General features: G+C 44.9%; 1 protein-coding gene across 1 annotated transcript in view; it reads left to right on the top strand.

Moving 5' to 3' along the window:
* Positions 1-21,290, top strand: part of LAPTM4B (lysosomal protein transmembrane 4 beta) — a 163,058-nt gene that overhangs the window by 135,574 nt on the left and 6,194 nt on the right. The window contains exon 6 of the mRNA XM_040354753.1: positions 6,963-7,058. Within this exon, the coding sequence (XP_040210687.1) occupies positions 6,963-7,058 (96 nt within the window). The remainder of the gene's footprint in view (positions 1-6,962; positions 7,059-21,290) is intronic.

Consider the following 21,290-nt stretch of genomic DNA (forward strand, 5'->3'; position numbering starts at 1 on the left):
GCTGATTGATCCCTTTATTGTTTTAGCATCCTTGTCTCTATGCGCCAAAGGGACAAAACAACTTCCTGTTCCTGGTCACACAGCATCCAATGCATGCCTCGTTATCCCTTCTGTGTTGCATTACAAATGAATGTCTAAGAATGCTTTGCCTGCTTATATCTGTGTGAGACCTAATTTATTCTGTTTCATGCACTGCTTTATGCATTGATATACAGTACCTCCTTTTGTATGGTCATCTGCTGAATAAATACTCTCCACAGACAGCTCGACTCTCCAGTAAGACACGGCAGCCTAATCCAATGTAGTTTTGCTTACAGGGGATGTTCATTTGTCAAATTAAAGTGTAAAGAGACAATATAGTTGATTTACTAAATCAAATCCACTCACTTGAAAGTGCAGTCACTGTAAATCTGAGGGGAAGATTGGAAATCAGGGGAAGCTCTGCTGATTTTATTATCAAATCATGTAGAAGCAAAAATGCTGTTTTTTATTTTCCTTGCAAGTCGCCCTCTAATCTACAGCGACTGCACTTGTAGTGCAAAGGGGATTTGCCTTTAGTAAATAAAAACCAATGATCTTCTAACCTGTTTGCCACTATGAAGGCTGGTAACTAACTGAGGAAGCATGAGGAAGAAGAGAGGGGTCAATCTAAGAACGTAACCAACTAGCCCCAACATGCAGGTAATCTAGAATATGCCATTTCAGAAATACAGTGATAACCAGTTGTAGTTACACCAAATAATCACTAGATGTCAGCACAAAGATTTTTATACATTACATAAGGAAATCCACTGCACCAGTGATGGATATACGATAAGTGTTTCAGAACATTATTACAGTACTGTGTAGCTGTGTTAGAATCAGAGACACAGGGATTGCAGGATATGAAGTTCATTCACAGGAAATGTCAGGTCTCACACGACAAAGGTCATGTTTTAACCTATACAGTACCATGCCGCATGCCTCAACTCAAACAGGAACTGCTGACACATATGACAAATGTGAAGCTTTACTCTACTATAGGCTGTGATTACAGGGCAGAAAATGATGTCATGAAACGACATGATCAATGTACAATGTCTCCTTTCCATCTGCTATAATAAGCCAATTGTTTACAAAACTCTATAGCTCAAGCTGAAATATACAAGTGATTCAAAGCAGTGATTCATACCGTGGGCCAGATTCAGATAGATTAGCGGATCTTTAGATCCGCGTAATCTATCTGATTTACGATCCGCCGGTCCAATTTAGCGAGGCTAGTGCATGATTCACCAAGCACTTACCTCGAAAATTGCACCGTCGGATCGTAACTCCCCCGGCGGAATTCAAATTCCGCGGCTAGGGGGAGTGTACAATTTAAATCAGGCGCGTTCCCGCGCCAATTTAACTGCGCATGCGTCGCCGGCGAAATTTGCCAGTGCGCATGCTCCAAATGACGTCGCTAGGACGTCAATGTTTTCGGCGGCTACGTAAATTCCGGCCATCCGTATTCCCGATCGACTTACGCAAACGACGTAAAAATTTGAATCTCGGCGCAGGAACGACGGCCATGCTTAACATTAGCTACCCCTCATATAGCAGGGGTAACTATCCGCCGGAAAAAGCCGAACGCAAACGACGTAAAAAAAAAAGTGACGGGCAGGCGTTCGGTCTTGAATCGGCGGTTCTCCTCATTTGCATATCCGACACGTAGATAACTGCGACGACACCTAGCGGCCGGCGGTAGATTGCAGCCTAAGATCCGACTGGTGTAAGTCACTTACACCAGTCGGATCTAAGGGAGATCTATGCGGAACTGATTCTTATGAATCAGTCGCATAGATCCGACCGGCTGGACTCAGAGATACGACGGCGGATCAGGAGATCTGCCGCCGTATCCCCTTGATGAATCTGCCCCCGTATCTGATGGCTTCATCTGGGTTTCAGGCAGACAAAGCAAACCTGAAATCAGGCAGCTACTGCTAAGCCCTCTTTAGATAATCCATGGTGCTATGGGAATCCTTGGCATGTAATTAATGTTTAGATGCAAAACAAAGTAACTGTCAAGTGTGTATGTGCTCTGTGACAGTTAGAGACGAGCAAATATATCCAAACTACGAGAAAAAAATTGGAAGATACCTTTGTTTGGAAAGTTGACATATAAGCAAAAATCTAGTGGTTTGAGAAGTCAATTTGAGGGCAAAGTGAGAAAGTTAGGAAAGTATGCATGTAAACTACAGTATTATATCAGTAAAATGTACATAGAGTTAATACTGTACATGTACCTAAAAGTGTTTTCAAAAAAGTATTTGCACAATGCATGAGTCCAGGAATTTGGCCCAGATTATTATAAATCCATATAAATTTAACATCTGTAGTTCTCTACTCCAAATAATCGCTTACATGTGGTCTTAACATTGCTTATTCTTCACTAACTTCATGGATATTCAGTGCAATCAGTCTGCATTTGTAAATAAACATAGAAAAGGATGCAGATTATTTATATAGTTTTTATAGTTTTTGACAGATTTGGAATTGTTTGCACTGCCCATAATAAATGTTAATAAGACAGAAGTTTTTCTTTATTACAGCCCGAGATGCCCTCTTTGTAATTTGTCCTGGTCACTGAAGGTGAAAGTGAAGCAGCATGAAAAGTCTAAAAAAGTTTTGAAAAAATAAAGTGCTTTAACCCCTTGACATAAAATTGGTATTGGCTTTCATGTAACAGTGATCCAGGTAGCTCTAGAGCCATCCCATCTTTTATTCAGGGGTTCCAAAGGTGCACCCACAACCAAACTCCTGGCTGGTGGCACACACTCTGGTTTCCAAGTTCTCCCGCTCCTGTAGAGCCTAGGACTGCAGTACACTGCCAATGGTTTGAGAGCAGGAGGAGAACAGGGAACATCCCCCCGCCGTGACTAATACACCCGGAAGCAAAATATATTACATCACTTTCAGATTCACAGTTGTTATTCCCTGGCCACTGTAGCTACTAAGCATAATGTGGGCTTGATTAGCTGAAATGGAGGGTATTGCAGACATTGGGGATCTAATAGACATCTGATATCTCCAGGAGGAGGACATGTCACACCTGCCCAATGCCATCACAGGGGTGGCTTGTGATAGCAATAAAGTTGAATAATAATAATAAAAAAGGGTAAAAAAATAAATTGTGATAAAATAAATACACAAAATTAAGAGCACCCCCTTACACACCTCAATGCAATTCACAGCGTAGGGCACGCAAGTGTATGCAAACATGAATTGCGCCACACCTGCGAGGTATATCCATGACCAGTGGAGTAAGAGTAACAATTTTAGGGCCAACATTCATGGTTAACACTAAACTGATAAAGTCTTTTAAAGCATCGATTATGGAGAATTTGGTGTACCAATGTTTTCTCTTTTTTTTTTGGTTTCATGAGTGCATGCAGTTTTAAAGGCTTTACATGTTTGGTATCGATTTACTCAACTACTTCTCTTATATTTTATTAGAAAATTGGGTAAAATTTGTGTGTACTAAAATAATTTTTAGTGCATTTTATGTTAATAATATGTACTTGATAAATAGCTGCACAAACACTGTGCTGCAATAAACATTGCAACTGACACTATTTTATTCTCCAGGATCTCTGCTAAAAAAAAATATAGTTGTTTGGAAGTTTAAAATAATCACTAGCAAAAAATGCTGGTTTTAATGCTTGTGAACAAATAAAAATATTGCCCCTGTAGACAAGTGGTTAACCACTTCAACCCCGAAAGAATTGGTTGCTCAATGAGAAGGCCATTTTTTGTGATACAGCACTGTGTCGTGCGATGCTCTACCCAAACAAAATTGATGTCCTTTTTTTTCCGCACAAATAGAGCTTTCTTTTGGTGGTATTTGATCATCCCTGTGGTTTTAATTTTTTGCAATATAAACAAAAAAAGAGCGCCAATTTAGAAAAAAACACAATATTTTGTCATTTTTGCTCAGTTTAGGCCGATATGTATTCTTCTACATATTTTTGGTAATAAAAATCGCAAAGCGTATATTTATTGGTTTGCGCAAAAGTTATAGGGCCAGATTCTCAGTGGAGATACGACGGCGTATCTCCAGATACGCCGTCGTATCTCTGAGTCCGGCCGGTCGTATCTATGCGCCTGATTCTTAGAATCAGTTACGCATAGATATCTATTAGATCCGACAGGTGTAAGTCTCTTACGCCGTCGGATCGTAACTGCATATTAACGCTGGCCGCTAGGGGCGTGTACGCTGATTAATGCGTCAAAATATGTAAATCAGCTAGATACGCGAATTCACGAACGTACGCCCGGCCGACGCAGTACAGTTACGCCGTTTACGTTAGGCTTTTCCCGGCATATAGTTACCACTGCTATATGGTGGCGTAAGTGCGGCGTACCAATGTTAAGTATGGCCGTCGTTCCCGCGGCGAAATTTGAAAAAGTTAAGTCGTTCGCGTAAGTCGTCCGTGAATGGGGCTGGACGTCATTTACGTTCACGTCGAAACCAATGACGTCCTTGCGGCGTACTTTGGAGCAATGCACACTGGGAAATTCCACGGACGGCGCATGTGCCGTTCGGGAAAAATGTCAATCACGTCGGGTCAAGCCTGATTTACATAACACACGCCCACCTCTTCACAATTTGATTTAGGTGGGCTTACGCCGGCCTATTTACGATACGCCGCCGTTTTGAGAATACGGCACTTGCCTGTAAAAGTTGCGGAGGCGTAACGTAAATAGGATACGTTACGCCTGCACAAAGTTGCACCATTCTACGTGAATCTAGCCCATAGTGTCTACAAAATAGGGGATAGATTTATGAAATTTTTATTATTATTATTTTATTTATTAGTAATGGCAGCGATCTGCGATTTTTATTGGGACTGCGACATTATGGCAGACATATCGGACACTTTTGACACATTTTTGGGACCATTGGAATTTATACAGCGATCAGTGCTATAAAATTGCATTGTTTACTGTAAAAATGTCACTGGCAAGGAAGGGGTTAACACTAGGGGGGGGGGCGATCAAGGGGTTAACAAGGGGTTAACTGTGTTCCCTATGTGTGTATTCTAACTGTGGGAGATGGGTCTGACTATAGGAGATGAGAGATCGTGGTTCTTCTTGTGCCCACGATCGCTCGTGGCCAGCAGTCATCGCATCCTGCTTAAAGGGACCGACGTACAGCTTTGACGGTTCACGCGATCATGCCGACCTGCTGCTGTATGATGACGGCGGCTGGTAGGCAAACGGTTAAACTGCTCTTTCATGAACAGTTGTTATTGTAATGATATGATCTATATTACTCGTTCAGGTTTGTTAAGTAATTAAAATATGTAAAAAGATTGTCTATGTTAATTTATGGTGTTGAGTCTGACCCCAAACACCTTATTTTGCTGTGGCATGTGAACAATGTTGAACTGATACCCCAATTACTTATATGCTGGCCATGTGATGTCAACAATCTCTGTCCAGTGTTGCCAACCGTCAGTATTCTGGCAGCCAGTAAAAATGGTCACTTTTTTTTCCGGAGGCGGCCGAGACAGTCCAAGTGCCTTCTACAGTGTGTTTAGTCAGTGTCGGCAGGGGACGGGACTGGTGGAGATTGTGCCTGAGAGTGTCGTGTGATGTCATGGTGCAAGGGAGCCAAGTGGAGTGGCCGGAGCCTCGTGTGCGGATCTGAAGGACGGGAGCAAGACAAGCCAGGAGCAGGACTGTCAATGCTCTTTGGAGTTTAGGGACCACCTGGTGTGTATAGAGACTGTCACTGTGACTCCAGAGGGGACGTTTTGAGATGGGGATCTTTGCTGCTACACACTGCTGTCAGTGTCAATGTGAGAGTCAATTTCATGTGTGTGCTGCCCGTTCTAATTTCTTGCCCCCCTGAGCTACTTACCGTATTTATCGCGGTATAACGCGCTCCCACGTATACCGCGCACCCCTAAAGTAGCCCCGAATCCTGTGGAAAAAAAGTTTTTTTTGTACTTACAGTTTTGGTGTCTTGCGCCGCGTCCATCGGCGGCCTTGTCGGGTCCGGCGTCCGTCTGCGGCTTCAGGTGTCCTCTTCGTCGGGTCCGGCGTCCTTCTGCGGCTTCAGGTGTCCTCTTCGTCGGGTCCGGGGTCCGTCTGCGGCTTCGGGTGTCCTCTTCGTTGGGTCCGGCGTCCTTCTGCGGCGTCCTCGCGTCCTCCCCGCTCGTTTCCCGCGCCGAGTTTGAATACTGCGCCGACATATACAGAGCACAGTACACTCGTGTATTGTCGGGCAGGCTCGGCAACTCTCGCGCTGACGTCCTGTACGTCCAGGACGTGAGCGCGGAAGGGGCCGAGACTGCCCGAATATAACCGAGTGTACTGCGCTCGGTATATGTCGGCGCAGTATTCAAACCTGGCGCGGGTATCGGCGTATACCGCACACCCACGATTTTGGCCTGATTTTCAGGGCAAAAAAGTGTGCGGTATACGCCGATAAATACGGTACTTACTATATCGGAAAAAAAATAAGAAATATTTTTTTTGCCTTAATATCTACCTAATATCTTCAATCACGTCTAATTGCATATTGTACTTATTTGTAGACTAAATACTAAAATTTGTACTTAAAACTGTAATTTTGTAACTTTTGGAAATGCCAGTAAAAACTTGGCTGTGCCAGTAAACTCTGGATTTCGTGTCAGTAAATTTCAATCTGGTAGGTTGGCAACACTGCCTCTGTCTTTCCCAACTAGTTATATCGTATATGTTTGAAATCTCACAAGATTTCAGAGGCAGTGAGGGCAGCAAGGAAAGACGCATTCTCTGTACAGTCTATGGTTATGTACTTATGGCAAATCCAGAATACAGTTTACACAGAAAAATGCACTTATATATAGACCATATGGTGGCTCTGGAAACTCTGTTATTTAATCATATTAAGATGGTCAATATTTATAGGTGTGTCAATTTTAATTCAATAAATTCTTTGTGTTTTTTTCCAGGCTTACCTAATCAGCTGCGTGTGGAACTGTTATCGATACATCAACAGCCGCAATTCGTCAGATGTGTTGGTCTATGTAACCACCAATGACACAACAGTGAGTTTGGTAATTGGTTAATAATGTTTTTGTAGCAAATTTGTGTACCACGTCTCTAGAAGGGGCAGAGACACCAGAGCTCTACCTCCCCTTCTGCCTTGATCTGCCTTGTTTACATCTGCAGACCGCTGTTCTTTCTCTCTCAGGAACAATCGGTAGGTCCCGGCTGACATCGGGTCCACCAGACACGCTGATTGGCTCCCGCTATGTCGAATTACAGCAGGAGCAGGTTGCCGGTGGCGTGCGCTTGCGCCCCAGACCCAAAAATGCAGAATTACATACAGGTTTGTGGTTCTGCACAGGAGAGCCACCTGCCGCCGTATATATACAGTATACGGTCAGCAAGCCGTTAAAATAACTTATGGAAATGTAAAATGCTGGAAGTAAGCAATTTAAATACTTGATTTATCTGTGTTTTTACCTGCATTTTTATAGGTTGATGGTAGGGTCTCTTTAAAGTGACCCTGTCAGGCAGGGTCGGAACAAGGGGTGGGCAGGGAAAGTGGCTGCCCTGGGAGCAACGGTTTACTGCAGGGATGGGGGTACCCTAGTGTTGCCACCTTTTCTTCAAGCCAAACCTGAACACTTTAGCGGCGCATGGCAATTTTTTTTGTGCTATAAAGACCTGGAGGAGAGAAATAATGCGACATGCTTAGCACGCCGCAGCAAACAGTTGGTGTGGCCAATTTTAACAGGTGGCAACAGATTTGTATATCTCGGTTACTTGGGAAGCCACAGTCCGGTCTCAATAATGTGTCTGGGTTTTAGGCAGACTGAAATCCAGACACATGATTCAAAACCTGAGCTATTCAGGTGGACCCCGGACAGGTGGCAAGCCCAAGCATCATAATACAGGGGTCGGTATCACCCCCCCCCCTTTGTAATACAGGGGTCAGTGTCACCCACTTAATATAGGGGTCATTATTACGCCCTCCATAATACAGGGGCCCCCCATAGAGGAACCCATTAGATCAGAATCCCCTTATATCAGTGCTCCCCTTAGAGACCCCAAAAAAATAAAATGTAAAAAATGCAGCACAAACTCATAAATTGTGAATGATGGTGGAAACCCCCAAGGATGATCCAAGTATTATTACACTCCAATCTCCAAGCAGGAGAGAGAGAGGGGGCAGGAGAGAGATAGAGGGGGCAGGAGAGAGATAGAGGGGGGCAGGAGAGAGAGGGGGCAGGAGAGAGAGAGGCAGGAGAGAGAGAGGCAGGAGAGAGAGGGGCAGGAGAGAGAGGGGGGACAGGAGAGAGGGGGGAAGGAGAGAGAAGGGGCAGGAGAGAGAGAGAGAGAGAGAGAGAGAGAGGGCAGGAGAGAGGCAGGAGACAGAGAGGGGCAGGAGAGAGAGAGATGGGGGCAGGAGAGAGAGGGAGGCAGGGGAGAGAGATAGAGACAGGAGAGAGAGAAAGAGAGGGGACAGGAGAAAGGCAGGAGAGAGAGAGAGGACAGGAGAGAGAGAAAGAGAGGGGCAGGAGAGAGAGAGGCAGGAGAGAGAGAGAGTGGGGGCAGGGGAGAGGCGAGAGAGAGAGGCATGAGAGAGAGGGGGGCAGGAGAGAGCGAGGCAGAAGAGAGAGAAAGAGATGGGGCAGGAGAGAGAGAGAGAGAAAAGGCAGGAGAGAGGCAGGAGAGAGAGAGGGGGCAGGAGAGAAGGGCAGTAGAGAGGCAGGAGAGAGAGACGGGAGAGAGAGGGGGCAGGAGAGAGGCAGGAGAGAAAGAGAGAGAGGGGGCAGGAGAGAGCGACGGGAGAGAGAGACGGCAGGAGAGAGATAGGGGGACAGGAAAGAGAGAGGGGGGACGGGAGAGAGAGAGGGAGAGAGAGAGGGGGCAGGAGAGAGAGAGGGGTGCAGGAAAGAGAGAGGGGGGACGGGAGAGAGAGAGGGAGAGAGAGAGGGGGCAGGAGAGAGAGAGGGGTGCAGGAGAGAGAGAGGGGGGCAGGAGAGAGAAGGGGCATGAGAGAAGGGGCAGGAGAGAGAGAGGGGCAGGAGAGAAGAGGCAGGAGAGAGAGGGGGGCAGGAGAGAGAGAGGGTGGCAGGAGAGAGAGGGGGGCAGGAGAGAGGCAGGGGAGAGAGAGAGACAGACAGAGGGGCAGGAGAGAGAGGGGCAGGAGAGAGAGAGGGCATGAGAGAGAGAGGGCATGAGAGAGAGAGGGGGCAGGAGAGAGAGGGGCAGGAGAGAGATAGAGGGGGCAGGCGAGAGAGGGGGCAGGAGAGAGAGGCAGGCGAGAGAGGGGGCAGGAGAGAGAGAGAGGAAGGAGAGAGAGGGGGGACAGGAGAGAGAGGGGGGGCAGGAGAGAGGGGGCAGGAGAGAAAGGGGGCAGGAGAGAGAGATGGGGGGCAGGAGAGAGAGGGGGGCAAGGGAGAGAGAGGGGGACAGGAGAGAGATAGAGACAGGAGAGAGAGAAAGAGAGGGGGCAGGAGAAACGCAGGAGAGAGAGGGGACAGGAGAGAGAGAGAAAGAGAGGGGGCAGGAGAGAGAGAGGCAGAAGAGAGAGAGGCAGGAGAGAGAGGGTAAGGCCAGGGGAGAGGCAAGAGAGAGAGGCAAGAGAGAGAGGCAGGAGAGAGAGAGGGGGCAGGAGAGAGCGAGGCAGGAGAGAGAGAAAGAGAGGGGGCAGGGGAGAGAGAGAGGAGGCAGGAGAGAGGCAAGAGAGAGAGAGAGGGGGGGCAGGAGAGAGAGAGGCAGGAGAGAGAGACAGGAGAGAAAGAGAGATGGTGGCAGTAGAGAGGCAGGAGAGAGAGAGAGACGGGAGAGAGAGACGGGAGAGAGAGAGAGGGGACAGGAGAGAGGCAGGAGAGAGAGGGGGCAGGAGAGAGGCAGGAGAGAAAGAGAGAGAGGGGGCAGGAGAGAGAGGGGCAGGAGAGAGAGAGAGGGAGACAGGAGAGAGAGGGGGCAGGAGAGAGAGGGGGCAAGAGAGAGGGTCAGGAGAAAGAGAGGGGGCAGGAGAGAGAGAGGGGCAGGAGAGAGGGGGCAGGAGAGAGAGAGGGGCAGGAGAGAGGGAGGGGCAGGAGAGAGAGGCAGGAGAGAGAGGTGGGGCAGGAGAGGCAGGAGAGAGAGAGAGAGTGGGGCAGGGGAGAGAGAGGGGGGCAGGAAAGAGAGAGAGGCAGAAGATAGAGAGGCAGGAGAGAGAGGCAGGAGAGAGAGAGGAAGAGAGAGAGAGGCAGGAGAGAGAGAGGCAGGAGAGAGAGAGAGGCAGGAGAGAGAGAGGCTGACAGAGCAGATGAGAGATGGACCTCAGGAGACAGTGACACACAGAGCATGCAGGACAGGCGCGATTATCCACAGACACAGACAGCCCTGCATCCACATGTGACCAGCATGTCCGCCGTCCGATCCATCCTGCACATGACATACAGCCTGCTCGGCCAATCACAGGACACCCGCCGCTGCCCTTTGCTGAGCTGGGCTCAGACACACAAAGCGCACCGATGTTTAGGCAGTGTGTGAACATTGATAGCCGGCACGGGATGATCATGCACCCCTCTAGATATTTGTTGCGGTCGGAGCCAGAGATCCGGCTGCCACAGGACGGTTGATATGTGTGCCCGGGTTTCCGGTTGGTGGAAACCCGGGCACATGTGTCCAAACCCGGACTGTCCGGGTCAAAACTGGACAGGTGGCAACCCTAGGGTACCCTGACCCTAACCCTAAGGAAAAGGGGCGGGCACAGTTTGGCATATTTGCCCTGGGCACTGGATGACCTTAAACAAAAGGAAAAGCCGCGCCACAAAAACAATTAAATCACACACATTAGGGATGTGATGAATCCGTGGCAGTTCAGATGACACAAGTGTTCACAGTGTTCACAGGCAATAAGATACAGTCCTTGCAATGATCGATCCTATGTTCCACAACACCCAGTGACAAATATGCATACAGTGACCCTCCACCGGAATATGGAAAGCCGCTTACCAGAAGGCAAGCGGTTTGAGGCAGGTGGCTATAGCCCAGCCCAGGCCTTTATCCCTCTGATGGGTCCCAGGAAGCTCTCCGTCCCCTGAGCGTGATGTCTCAGTACCACCGTGGAGATGAAAATAAAGAAAGACAGGCGCACATAGCGTGACTCTGTAGCATACACTTTATTTTAAAAAGGGTAAAATATACTCACAAGCGAGCGTGTTTAAAACAGCATTAAAAGGTAAATTGCCGGCCGGCATACAGGAGCCCTACTCCTAGTCGTGGTGGCGTCACTGCGTGATCCTTCCCAGACGCGTTTCGTCGCGATTGGACGTTGTCAATGGACCCCCATTGACAACGTCCAATCGCGACGAAACGCGTCTGGGAAGGATCACGCAGTGACGCCACCACGACTAGGAGTAGGGCTCCTGTATGCCGGCCGGCAATTTACCTTTTAATGCTGTTTTAAACACGCTCGCTTGTGAGTATATTTTACCCTTTTTAAAATAAAGTGTATGCTACAGAGTCACGCTATGTGCGCCTGTCTTTCTTTATTTTCATCTCCACGGTGGTACTGAGACATCACGCTCAGGGGACGGAGAGCTTCCTGGGACCCATCAGAGGGATAAAGGCCTGGGCTGGGCTATAGCCACCTGCCTCAAACCGCTTGCCTTCTGGTAAGCGGCTTTCCATATTCCGGTGGAGGGTCACTGTATGCATATTTGTCACTGGGTGTTGTGGAACATAGGATCGATCATTGCAAGGACTGTATCTTATTGCCTGTGAACACTGTGAACACTTGTGTCATCTGAACTGCCACGGATTCATCACATCCCTAATGTGTGTGATTTAATTGTTTTTGTGGCGCGGCTTTTCCTTTTGTTTATTGCTATTGTGTTTTCACACGCTTGCTGCTGCCAAGGATTGGAGGGTGGGGGGGTTATCAGCGCGGTTTTTTGTTGTTTGTGATCACTGGATGACCTTGTCCTGGCACTGCTGCCAGATTTAAAAGGAATCCAAAGTTAAGATCCCTGCAATTGAGGCGCATAGTTGGGGACACAGGAACCCAACACCCCCAACATGTGTAATGCAAAGAGTCTTACAGAGGCTGCAGTGCTGGATAGAACATACAGGCTCGCAGTGAGGGGGGTATAATATCGCTTCTATTACAGGGACCTGCCACTAGGAATTCTTTAGAGGCCTGACATGGTCAATGTAAAAGAAACCCGAACTGGAAATAACCACTGATTCAGAATTTCATTTGCAGTTTTTTTTTAAAACCTGACAGGGTTGCTTTAACTGCATACAAAGTCAATTCTACAGACTACTACTACCATTTCACTTAACCACTGTTTATTTTATGGTACTATAGTGGTATATAGGTGTTAAATATCACTGTCCATTGAGGAAACTGTCACTGGCTTTAGATGTTTAAATAAATCCTGGTACTTAAATGATTATACTCCTCCTGGCCTGTCATTGACCCTGACAGTGGATATTGAGCACCGGTCAGACATGAAGCTAACAAGAGGAGAAGTCTGGGATATATATACATATATATATATATATATATATATATATATATATATATATATATATATATATATATATATATATATATATATATACATTATTTATATAGATATATACGGTATATATCTATAGATCTATAGATATATATAAATATATATATATATATATATATATATATATATCACTGTTTTCATTTTCTACACTACGTACTTCGCGGTCTAATGTCTCTTCCACTGTTATTTTCAGTTTTATTATTTTTACTGCGGGACGTTGAGCAAAGCAGTCCATATTTTAAATCATATGCTCTCTTTTCCATTAGAATTCTGCACATTCAAGCTATAGGGTCAGAATGAGAGGTTTGAATGTAATTACCAAATATACATCCTGTTATCATTACAAAGCAAGATTGTACATGATAACGCTTAGTGCACAGAATAGATATACTGTTCATATTCTTTTATGAAAACAATGCCTCTCTACAGTCACAATTATTGGATGGAACCCTCCACAGTTTTAAAAGGGAAATCGACAGATTTGTAATTCTAGCTAGCCATTATTGTGATCCAAGCATTTTCGCCAGACAGCACAGCTTGTATGGTGACCTCACTTTTCTTTAATGTTGTTAAAGCTAAATTCCCATAAATCAAAAACTTTACCCTTGCAGTGAGCCCCATGCCCCCCAATACTGCAAGTGGTAACTGCATGCCTCCCAACTTTTTGAGATGGGAACGAGGGACACCTATTAGCAAGTATGTAGGCATAGGACACACCTACAGTACTTTTTTTAATACTAATATTACTTTATACTGGCTTTTGGAATTTACAAATGCAGCCATTTAGAAATTAGATGAAAGGTTTAGCACTGGGAAAAACTTTTTGAAAGATAAAAAGTGCATTTTATATAACTCAATAGAAAAGCCCAAAATGAGGGGCAAAAAAGGAGGAAAGAGGGACAGAGGGACATTGTTCCAAATCAAGGACAGTCCCTCAAAATCAGGGACAGTTGGAAGCTATGGTAACTGCACATTTTCCCAAGGGATAATGCATAAGGTAATCTACCTACCTTATTATGCCCACTCCCGGCAGCCAGCACTTTGATTTCCTGTCTTGTGAGTGGGCCCCGGGCAACCTCTGGAAATGCAGGATTAAAGTCAGAAAGCTGCGATCACTTGGAAACAAAGCATCCTGTAGGCAAACCAAGCAGTTTACCTTTGCAGCATGGGGGATGTCACATTGCAAGGAAAACGTTTTTTCCATTGAGTTCAGGTATATGCATTACTGCTGGATCAGCAACCAACCACAGCCTGGGATTGGATACGTAGGAAGAGGAAGCTGACTCATGAGGTCATCACTCTGCTCTACCCTTCCAGAAAGCGGAAAATTGTTATCAAATACTTTTACCGTAATTTTCCTTGGTGACCTTGCTGACTGTAAGTCAGCAGCTCTCTGCTCTGCCCCCTCCCCCCCGCGCGCGCGCGTGCACGCTCACTGGAGTGCTGGACTGTGGAGGGGGTGGGAGCGGCCACGCTCAGGATCTCAGTGGTAATGATCCTTCCTGAGCCTGGACCAGCTTACAGTGGTGTCACCCGACAGCGGGCTTCAACCCACTGTCTGCTGAAAACGGGTCACAGAAGTGCAGAGCAAACAGCACTCCTGTAAACCACAGGAGAAGTACAGCCAAACAAGCTTTGACTGTACTTCTCCTTTAACCTCCCTAGCGGTATGATTATTTCCGATTTTAGGTGCTGAAAGCGGTACCATTATTTGCAAGGAAATTTGGCGTTTTATACTTTAGGCCTGTCATTTTTAGGAATAACTCACTTAAATCTGACCAAACAAGAGTCTAGTAGGCATCCCGGGTATGACATTTTTTTAAAAACAAAATTATAAATTATAATATAATAAATAATTCTAACAAATAATAATATAATTATAATAAAAATTATTCAATAATGTAATCAACTCAAAATCACTGAAATGTGCTCAGTTGCAGAATTTTCGCTGTCATTACTTTTATTTTTTTATGACGAATTTCCCCACAAATCGCTATCGCACAATTCTGCAAGTGATTATAATTTATTATCGCTGTTTTCTAGCTGCTTTAAAACCATTTTTGACATAAAGGGACACTTTTGGTTGCTATGGACAATCTACAGTTTGCAGGCAGAAAAAACAGTTTTTATTATATAAAAGAACATGTAGGGCACTGGGCAGATCACTAGGGACAAGGGGGGTGTGTATTTTTTACATACAGTACTGTAATCTATAAGATTACAGTATACTGTATGTAAGGTGTTTGTTTACCTTTTTGAATTTGGCGCCATTTTCCGCCCCCGTGCGTCGTAACGCCGCAGGGAACGGAGATCGGCGGCACACAGAGACACTGTGTGAATCGAGCGAGCACCCGCTCGCTCACACAGCGCGGTGGCATCGCTGGATCCAGGGACAAGGTAAGTAAACCCTGCCTATAGATGCTGCGAGGCGAGCCAGAGTCTGACTCGGGGTTACCTATCACAGCGCAAAAATGTAACCCCGAGTCAGACTCGGGGAATACCGCCAGGGGGGTTAAAGCAGTATTAAACCCAGTGCATACATTTATTATATTGCAGCTTACCAATCCTTATGCCGCGTACACACGATCAGTTTTCTCGTCGGGAAAACTGTCATGTTTTCTCTTGGACAAGAAAACCGGCCGTGTGTAGGCTCTCCAGCAGTTTTCCCAACGAGAAAACTGCTGAGAATCACGACGGGAAAATTTAGAACATGTTCTAAATTTTCTCATCGCGAATTGCAGCTTTTTTTTTCTCTGCTGTTTTCCCATAGGGAAACACTGCTAGGGAGCCTATACATGGCCGGTTTTCTCGACCAAGAGAAGACCTGTTGGGAAAAACGGCCATGTGTACACGAGCAAAAGGGACCAAGCCGATCCTCGGTTTTCCCATTCGGGTTTCTCAGCTAGTTGTTTTTCAACAGAAAAGCTCTCTAGCAGTTACAGGGATGGGACAAACCATTTAGCACTGACTGTGGTGCATACAATTATTAGCTTTTATATATTTATAAAATAAGCTGTAACTGATTATATCGTGTTAGCTGGAGTTTGGCTTCAATTTGTTATATAGCCACCACATTTAATGATTGGTAAGCTGGAATATATTCTATTTTTGCTTTTGGGTTTAATACCACTTCAATATCTAGCAAGGTGCAGTATGGTAATAAATACTAAAGGGGGCTTGTGGGATTAAAGTTCCCATTTTTGGGCTCACCTGATTAAAGCTACATCCCCGAGCGTACTTGTAAATGACAAATGGAGTGGAAGAAACAAGTCTAATTTTACAGGAAAATTACCTCACTAGGAAAGTTTCCAGTGAGAAAGCTCCAATCAAACATATCTAATCAATTGGCTTGTCATGCTTTACCTGCAAATTAAACTGTGCGTATTTTCCACTGAGCACAGATGCATTATTCAGGAGAAGGATCAATGACACTATTGTGTGAGGAAGGAGGACTCTGGAATTATTAGACCTTTGTGTACGGAGAGTTGAGAGCTGATCTGCTGGCCTATTTATGTCACATTATACTGTAACTGCTCAGAATATTATTTATATTGATTAGATTTTTTTTGTTGGTGCTTACATTCTGAAATAACAAAAAAAATAAAAATAACAAAGGTCATCTTTACTCATGGCTAAAATGTCAGGTTTAAGTAGGCAGCTTATATGCTTTTGATACAACACTGACCAAACTTTCCCAGTAGTTTGGGTGCGACTCTCTCTTCAGACATTTGGTAAATACTACAATATTAAACTGACACAATCATACATCAGGTGACTGACATTGTTAAAGAAGAACTCTCATGAGCATTAAAAATGTAAATACAGGTCCATAAATTCATGTGTATGTTCCTTTTCTTTCCCTCTCCAAGAAAACCATTCTTTAGTTCTCCCATTGCTGCCTGTGAGCTTCTCCCATGCCAGAAGCCCAATTTGTTGGTGTCCCTGTTTTTGAGCTCAGGTAAAGCTCAGTTGTCAATGCCCCTTGTTTATTGAGCACCCCTATGGGATGCCTTGATGTTTTTCACACCAACCACTCCCCCAAGCTGGGTGCTTACTCCCCTCTGCCATGGCATGACTAACCCAGTTTCCCTGTTCAACATCTGTTGTCTCAATACAGCTCAGCTGCATCCGCCACTCAGCAATCCCATTGTGTGGGCAGCCAAGGCCACATAGGGTCATTAGTGTTCATGGCACTGGCCACCTGGAAGGCATATTGTCATTGGTATTCAGGTGCAGTGGGCTGAGTACAGCATCATTGCTTTCACTGTGTTGGTGGCCCAGGTTGCTCTATGTCAGAGGTTTCCATGGTGCTGGCAGCCCATTTTTCTGCATCGTAGCCATCGGCGTGCCCACATAGGGTGTAAGGTGTGCCTGGGCACACCCTAATCACCCTGTACTGTGCAGATTCCCCCTGCTGCCTGGCTGCAGAGAAAGGGACTGGGGAATCTCTGTCCTCGGTGCCTTTCTCTGTCTTAAAAGTTAGACATCAGGGGTCTGTTTAGACCACTGATATTTTACCAAAGCCCCCAAACAGGGCTCCTAAAAATAAATAAAAAAAATAATATTTAAAAAAAAAAAGAATACAAATAAAATTGTAAATAAAAACTAATAATAATACAAATAAAGATAAACGACTGACACCGATCTCTGCCCTGCTGACAAAGCCCTACTGACTTGCCTACTGCCATATATGGTATATTACACACGCATGTGTGTTTGAGCTTTGGTGTGCACACCCTAATGCAATAGGCTGCGCACACCTATGATCGTAGCAATCGATGGGTGGATGAGTGGCAGTGAGGCAAACCAACAGCCTGAACAGGGGACTTTGTCCCTTTGAAGGACAATAAATATAGTTCAATAGGAAGTGATACTTCTTCTTTGAACCCTGTTATTGGGTTGGACTTCAGGTGGGGATATCTCACTGAGGATATACCCTTAAGACAAAATAAACCATCAGGTGATCCTGCTTACCCATTGTTTTCCCCAATGCATTCCAGCTGCGATAACATTACATCAGTAGTTTTAAAAAAATGTCATTAGTCCTTTACGAAATTTTTAATTTTTTTTAGATGCCTTCAAAGTGTTGTTGCTAGGCAGAATAGTTAATCTTCCCACTTCCTGCACCTAGGTGCTTAATGCTTCCTAACCTACACCGCACAGACTCCTGGGAATGTAGTGGGTGTAACTTTCCAGGAGTCTGTGCACTCCCCAGTCTCAAAGAATCATGTGACTTGGACAGCCCAGGTGCTAAACCTGATCTGACACTGCTTGTGCAGCACTGAGCATGTGCGAGATCTGCAAGGCTGAAATCCAGGAAGTCATACAGTCTGGCTTCATGATGCCCACACTTGAGATGGCCCCAGTCAATTTCTATTTTATAAAGTGTCTAAATGCTGTAACAACCTAACAAAACGGACCTTAGTTTACAGACTAACTTTACTAGAATACATTAAGCTTGTGTATTACAGGGGTATTTATATTTAAAAAGTGAAATTGTGGCCAGAACTCCACTTCTAGGATAAAAAAAGGCTGCTGCAGCATATGGAACACTTCAGCCTTGTTTGATTTGATCAGCTCTTTTGTCGGAATGACTCCAGTACACATGGGCAAAATGTCAGCCCGTTTCTGCCAATGCTGCCCGACATTCAGCCCATGTGTAGTAGGCTTTACGCCCCCGACTGAGTCAGACCAATAGCTCCGCAATCAGCAAAGCTTACACTTCTTGCTAATTGTAGAGCTATAGCTCTGGCACAGCAGGGGGCATGTTGAGCTTCTGCAGTAAGTTCACTGTGTCCACACAGAGAGTTCTTCCCTGCAGCATGCTGGCAGGGGACAGGGGACATGCTTTTCTACACAGGCTGGGGTTGCTTTCTTAAAAAAATGAACTGTAAAACTATTTATCCCTGCACTCCTGACAGCTGGGATTTGCCTATAAAAAAGATTTTGCCATACCAAGCTCCCACATTTTTATATCTACATCTCTCCATTAATATTCTGAACGTGACTAACTATTGAAAGCTTGGAGACAAGAAGAGTCTCTCCAGAAAAGATTGGCTTTCTGATATTACACTGAGGTTACGTGGAGTTCTTCCTTAAATATTTAATGAAAAGTTATGTTTGAAAACAATTAAGACACTCAGTGCAGTTTTGCTCTGTCAGAAAATGACATCTATAAATAAGTAAACTTTCCAGCTTTCAGAGTCTAATTATCAGGGGACTGTCAGGCACAGTAATAGGTTTGGTAACTAGTTGAGAAATCTAATGCAGTTATGACATGTGAGTCACTCTGACCTGTGTGGCCCTGGCTCCCTATGAAAAAATCACCCATGATTAACACACCGCACTTCAAGAGTTGTGATTCAATTACTGCCTGAGATTCCTGCTACCGATCCCGCCACACTGACCAAGGACAGCAGACAACATCATTAGTGACAGCGGGAACACCTTATTTCCATTCTTCAGGCTATACTAGGCAGCGACTAATACCTTTCCCTCCCCAAGGTGGATCGATCAACCCCGCTGTCTTAAAATGATATCCACACTGTCATAATATGTTCCTTAAACAAATATATGATACAATTCTACACAATTCCTTAAAAGGCATGTATCGTTTTCCCATATGCTATTTAGAAATTGCAGAAGAGATCAAATGCATATTCCTATGTGTAATTTGTAATTACATGTAGATGGGAGCATCCAAAGTTTCTCATTACATACGCAGGCTCTGTCTCCCACAGTGCTGCAAAGTTGCTGTGCTTTACTGCTCCATCTGATAATGTAAGTCTGGGAGTTGGTTGCCCTTTAGAAGATAATGCACTCTCCGTGTGCCTGATCTCAAATAAACCTGAGTAGGTACAGTGGAATAAAGTGTCCGGCCTAGGGGCTAATCTTCAAATCTATATTTAAAGTGATTTTAAAGGAAAAATAAACAAATAACAAACCTGTCTATACTTAGTTGCTGTGTGCAATGGAAATGCCCAGAGTGACCCTGAACCTCCTCTTCCTAGGTGGCCCCTTCTCTCTGTCCAGTGCCCCCATGGAAAGCCAATTCCCAGGGGGGCACTGTGTCCATTGACACAGAGACTGCAAGATTCACCTCCCTCTAACCATCAATTCAAGACAGATATTGGATAAGATAACCTACTGAGGGCCAAAATCCTGGCCGTTTCAATCAGGGCTCAAGTCCTGCGGGAACGCGTGGAAACAGAGTTCCTGCACTTTTTTCACCGCAGGAACGCAGTTCCATTTGCAGGACTAGAGCAGCTGAGCCGCCCAAGCCAATCCTTCACTAAGCGGCGATGCCCAGCTCGAGTCACTGTCAGTCGAACCTTAGTAATCCTTTATGTTACTGGTCGCTTCCTGTATATGGATTCACTGGGTAGTGTGCGGGTATTCTGTCACTTCCTCGATGCCGCAATGTCTCCTGGGAGCTTTTGTCATTGTTCCCAGGAGACATTGCGGAGGTCTGCCGCGAGTTTTTTCGCAGGATTTAGAAAGAACTTGCTTAAAGTTCTTTCTAAATCCCGCGATAACTCGCGGCAGACCTTCGCAATGTTTCCTGGGAACAATGACAAAAGCTCCCAGGAGACATTGCGGCATCGAGGAAGTGACGGAATACCCGCACACTACCCAATGAATCCATATACAGGAAGCGGTCAGTAACATACAGGATTACTAAGGTACAGTGAATCGAAAAAACAAAACAAAACATGCGGTTTAGTAATTATGCATTTGAGCGTATAATTTTTCTTTTTTGGTGGGAGAGTGGATCTTGGGTGGGAGTTCCCACACTTTTTTCCCCAGGACTTGACCCCTGGTTTCAATACTGGCATTGTACTGTAAATCCTGCTAATTAAGCTGTTACAATCACCATAAAGGTTAGGATGGGAAGGTGGGGAATTGTCAGGAATGAAGAGACACATCTGACAGCTGGCTGAAGATCCTGTAAGTGTGACTTATTTTGATTAAATGTGCAGGTCCCCATCTCTTGACTTGTCTCTTCTAGTGTAGCTAGCCAATTAGCTTTTATAAACAGACAACAAATTCCAAGCATGTTTACCAGATAGTCTGCCTCCATGTTAAAAACTGAGGACTTCTTTGCACACTTTTGAAAATATACAGTACGTGGAAGCCACAGTGCCTATGTCAAGGCTCCTCTGTTTACAGTTATGGGAGTCTCCAAGTTGGAGAACATATAGCAGTGGATAAATTAAGGGTAGGTTTGCTTGGAGGAAGGGAATAGCTTTTACCCCCTCACATCATTTAGGAAACATAGGTACCACAGCAGAACTAAACATATTCCATGTTTCCAACACACATGAGATCCTTTCACCTTTCAAGGCTTTAGGGTTCATACATTATCAACAAAAGAGATGCAGGTAACGATCTGTAATGGAAGTTGCTAAAATCCCATCACTTGAGTTTTAAAGTGCTAAATAAAGGTCAACTATATATATATATATATATATATATATATATATATATATATATATATATATATATATATATATATATATATATATATATATATATATCAATTAAAATCCATTTGTTGATGGACATATATTAAAGCATACCAAAAATAACAGGCTGACATAGTTCCAGAAGAGCACCTTGTTATATATATCCCTATATCACCTCATAACACCATAGGTCGTGTTTTCAACAATATATAACATAGGCTTTCACTGTTCCTTGGTAAAGGGGTTGAGCTCAATATGTTTCATAAGTACTTCTTCAGTAGAT

Source organism: Rana temporaria, chromosome 5 (genome assembly GCF_905171775.1).
Source record: "Rana temporaria chromosome 5, aRanTem1.1, whole genome shotgun sequence".
Lineage (NCBI taxonomy): Eukaryota > Metazoa > Chordata > Amphibia > Anura > Ranidae > Rana > Rana temporaria.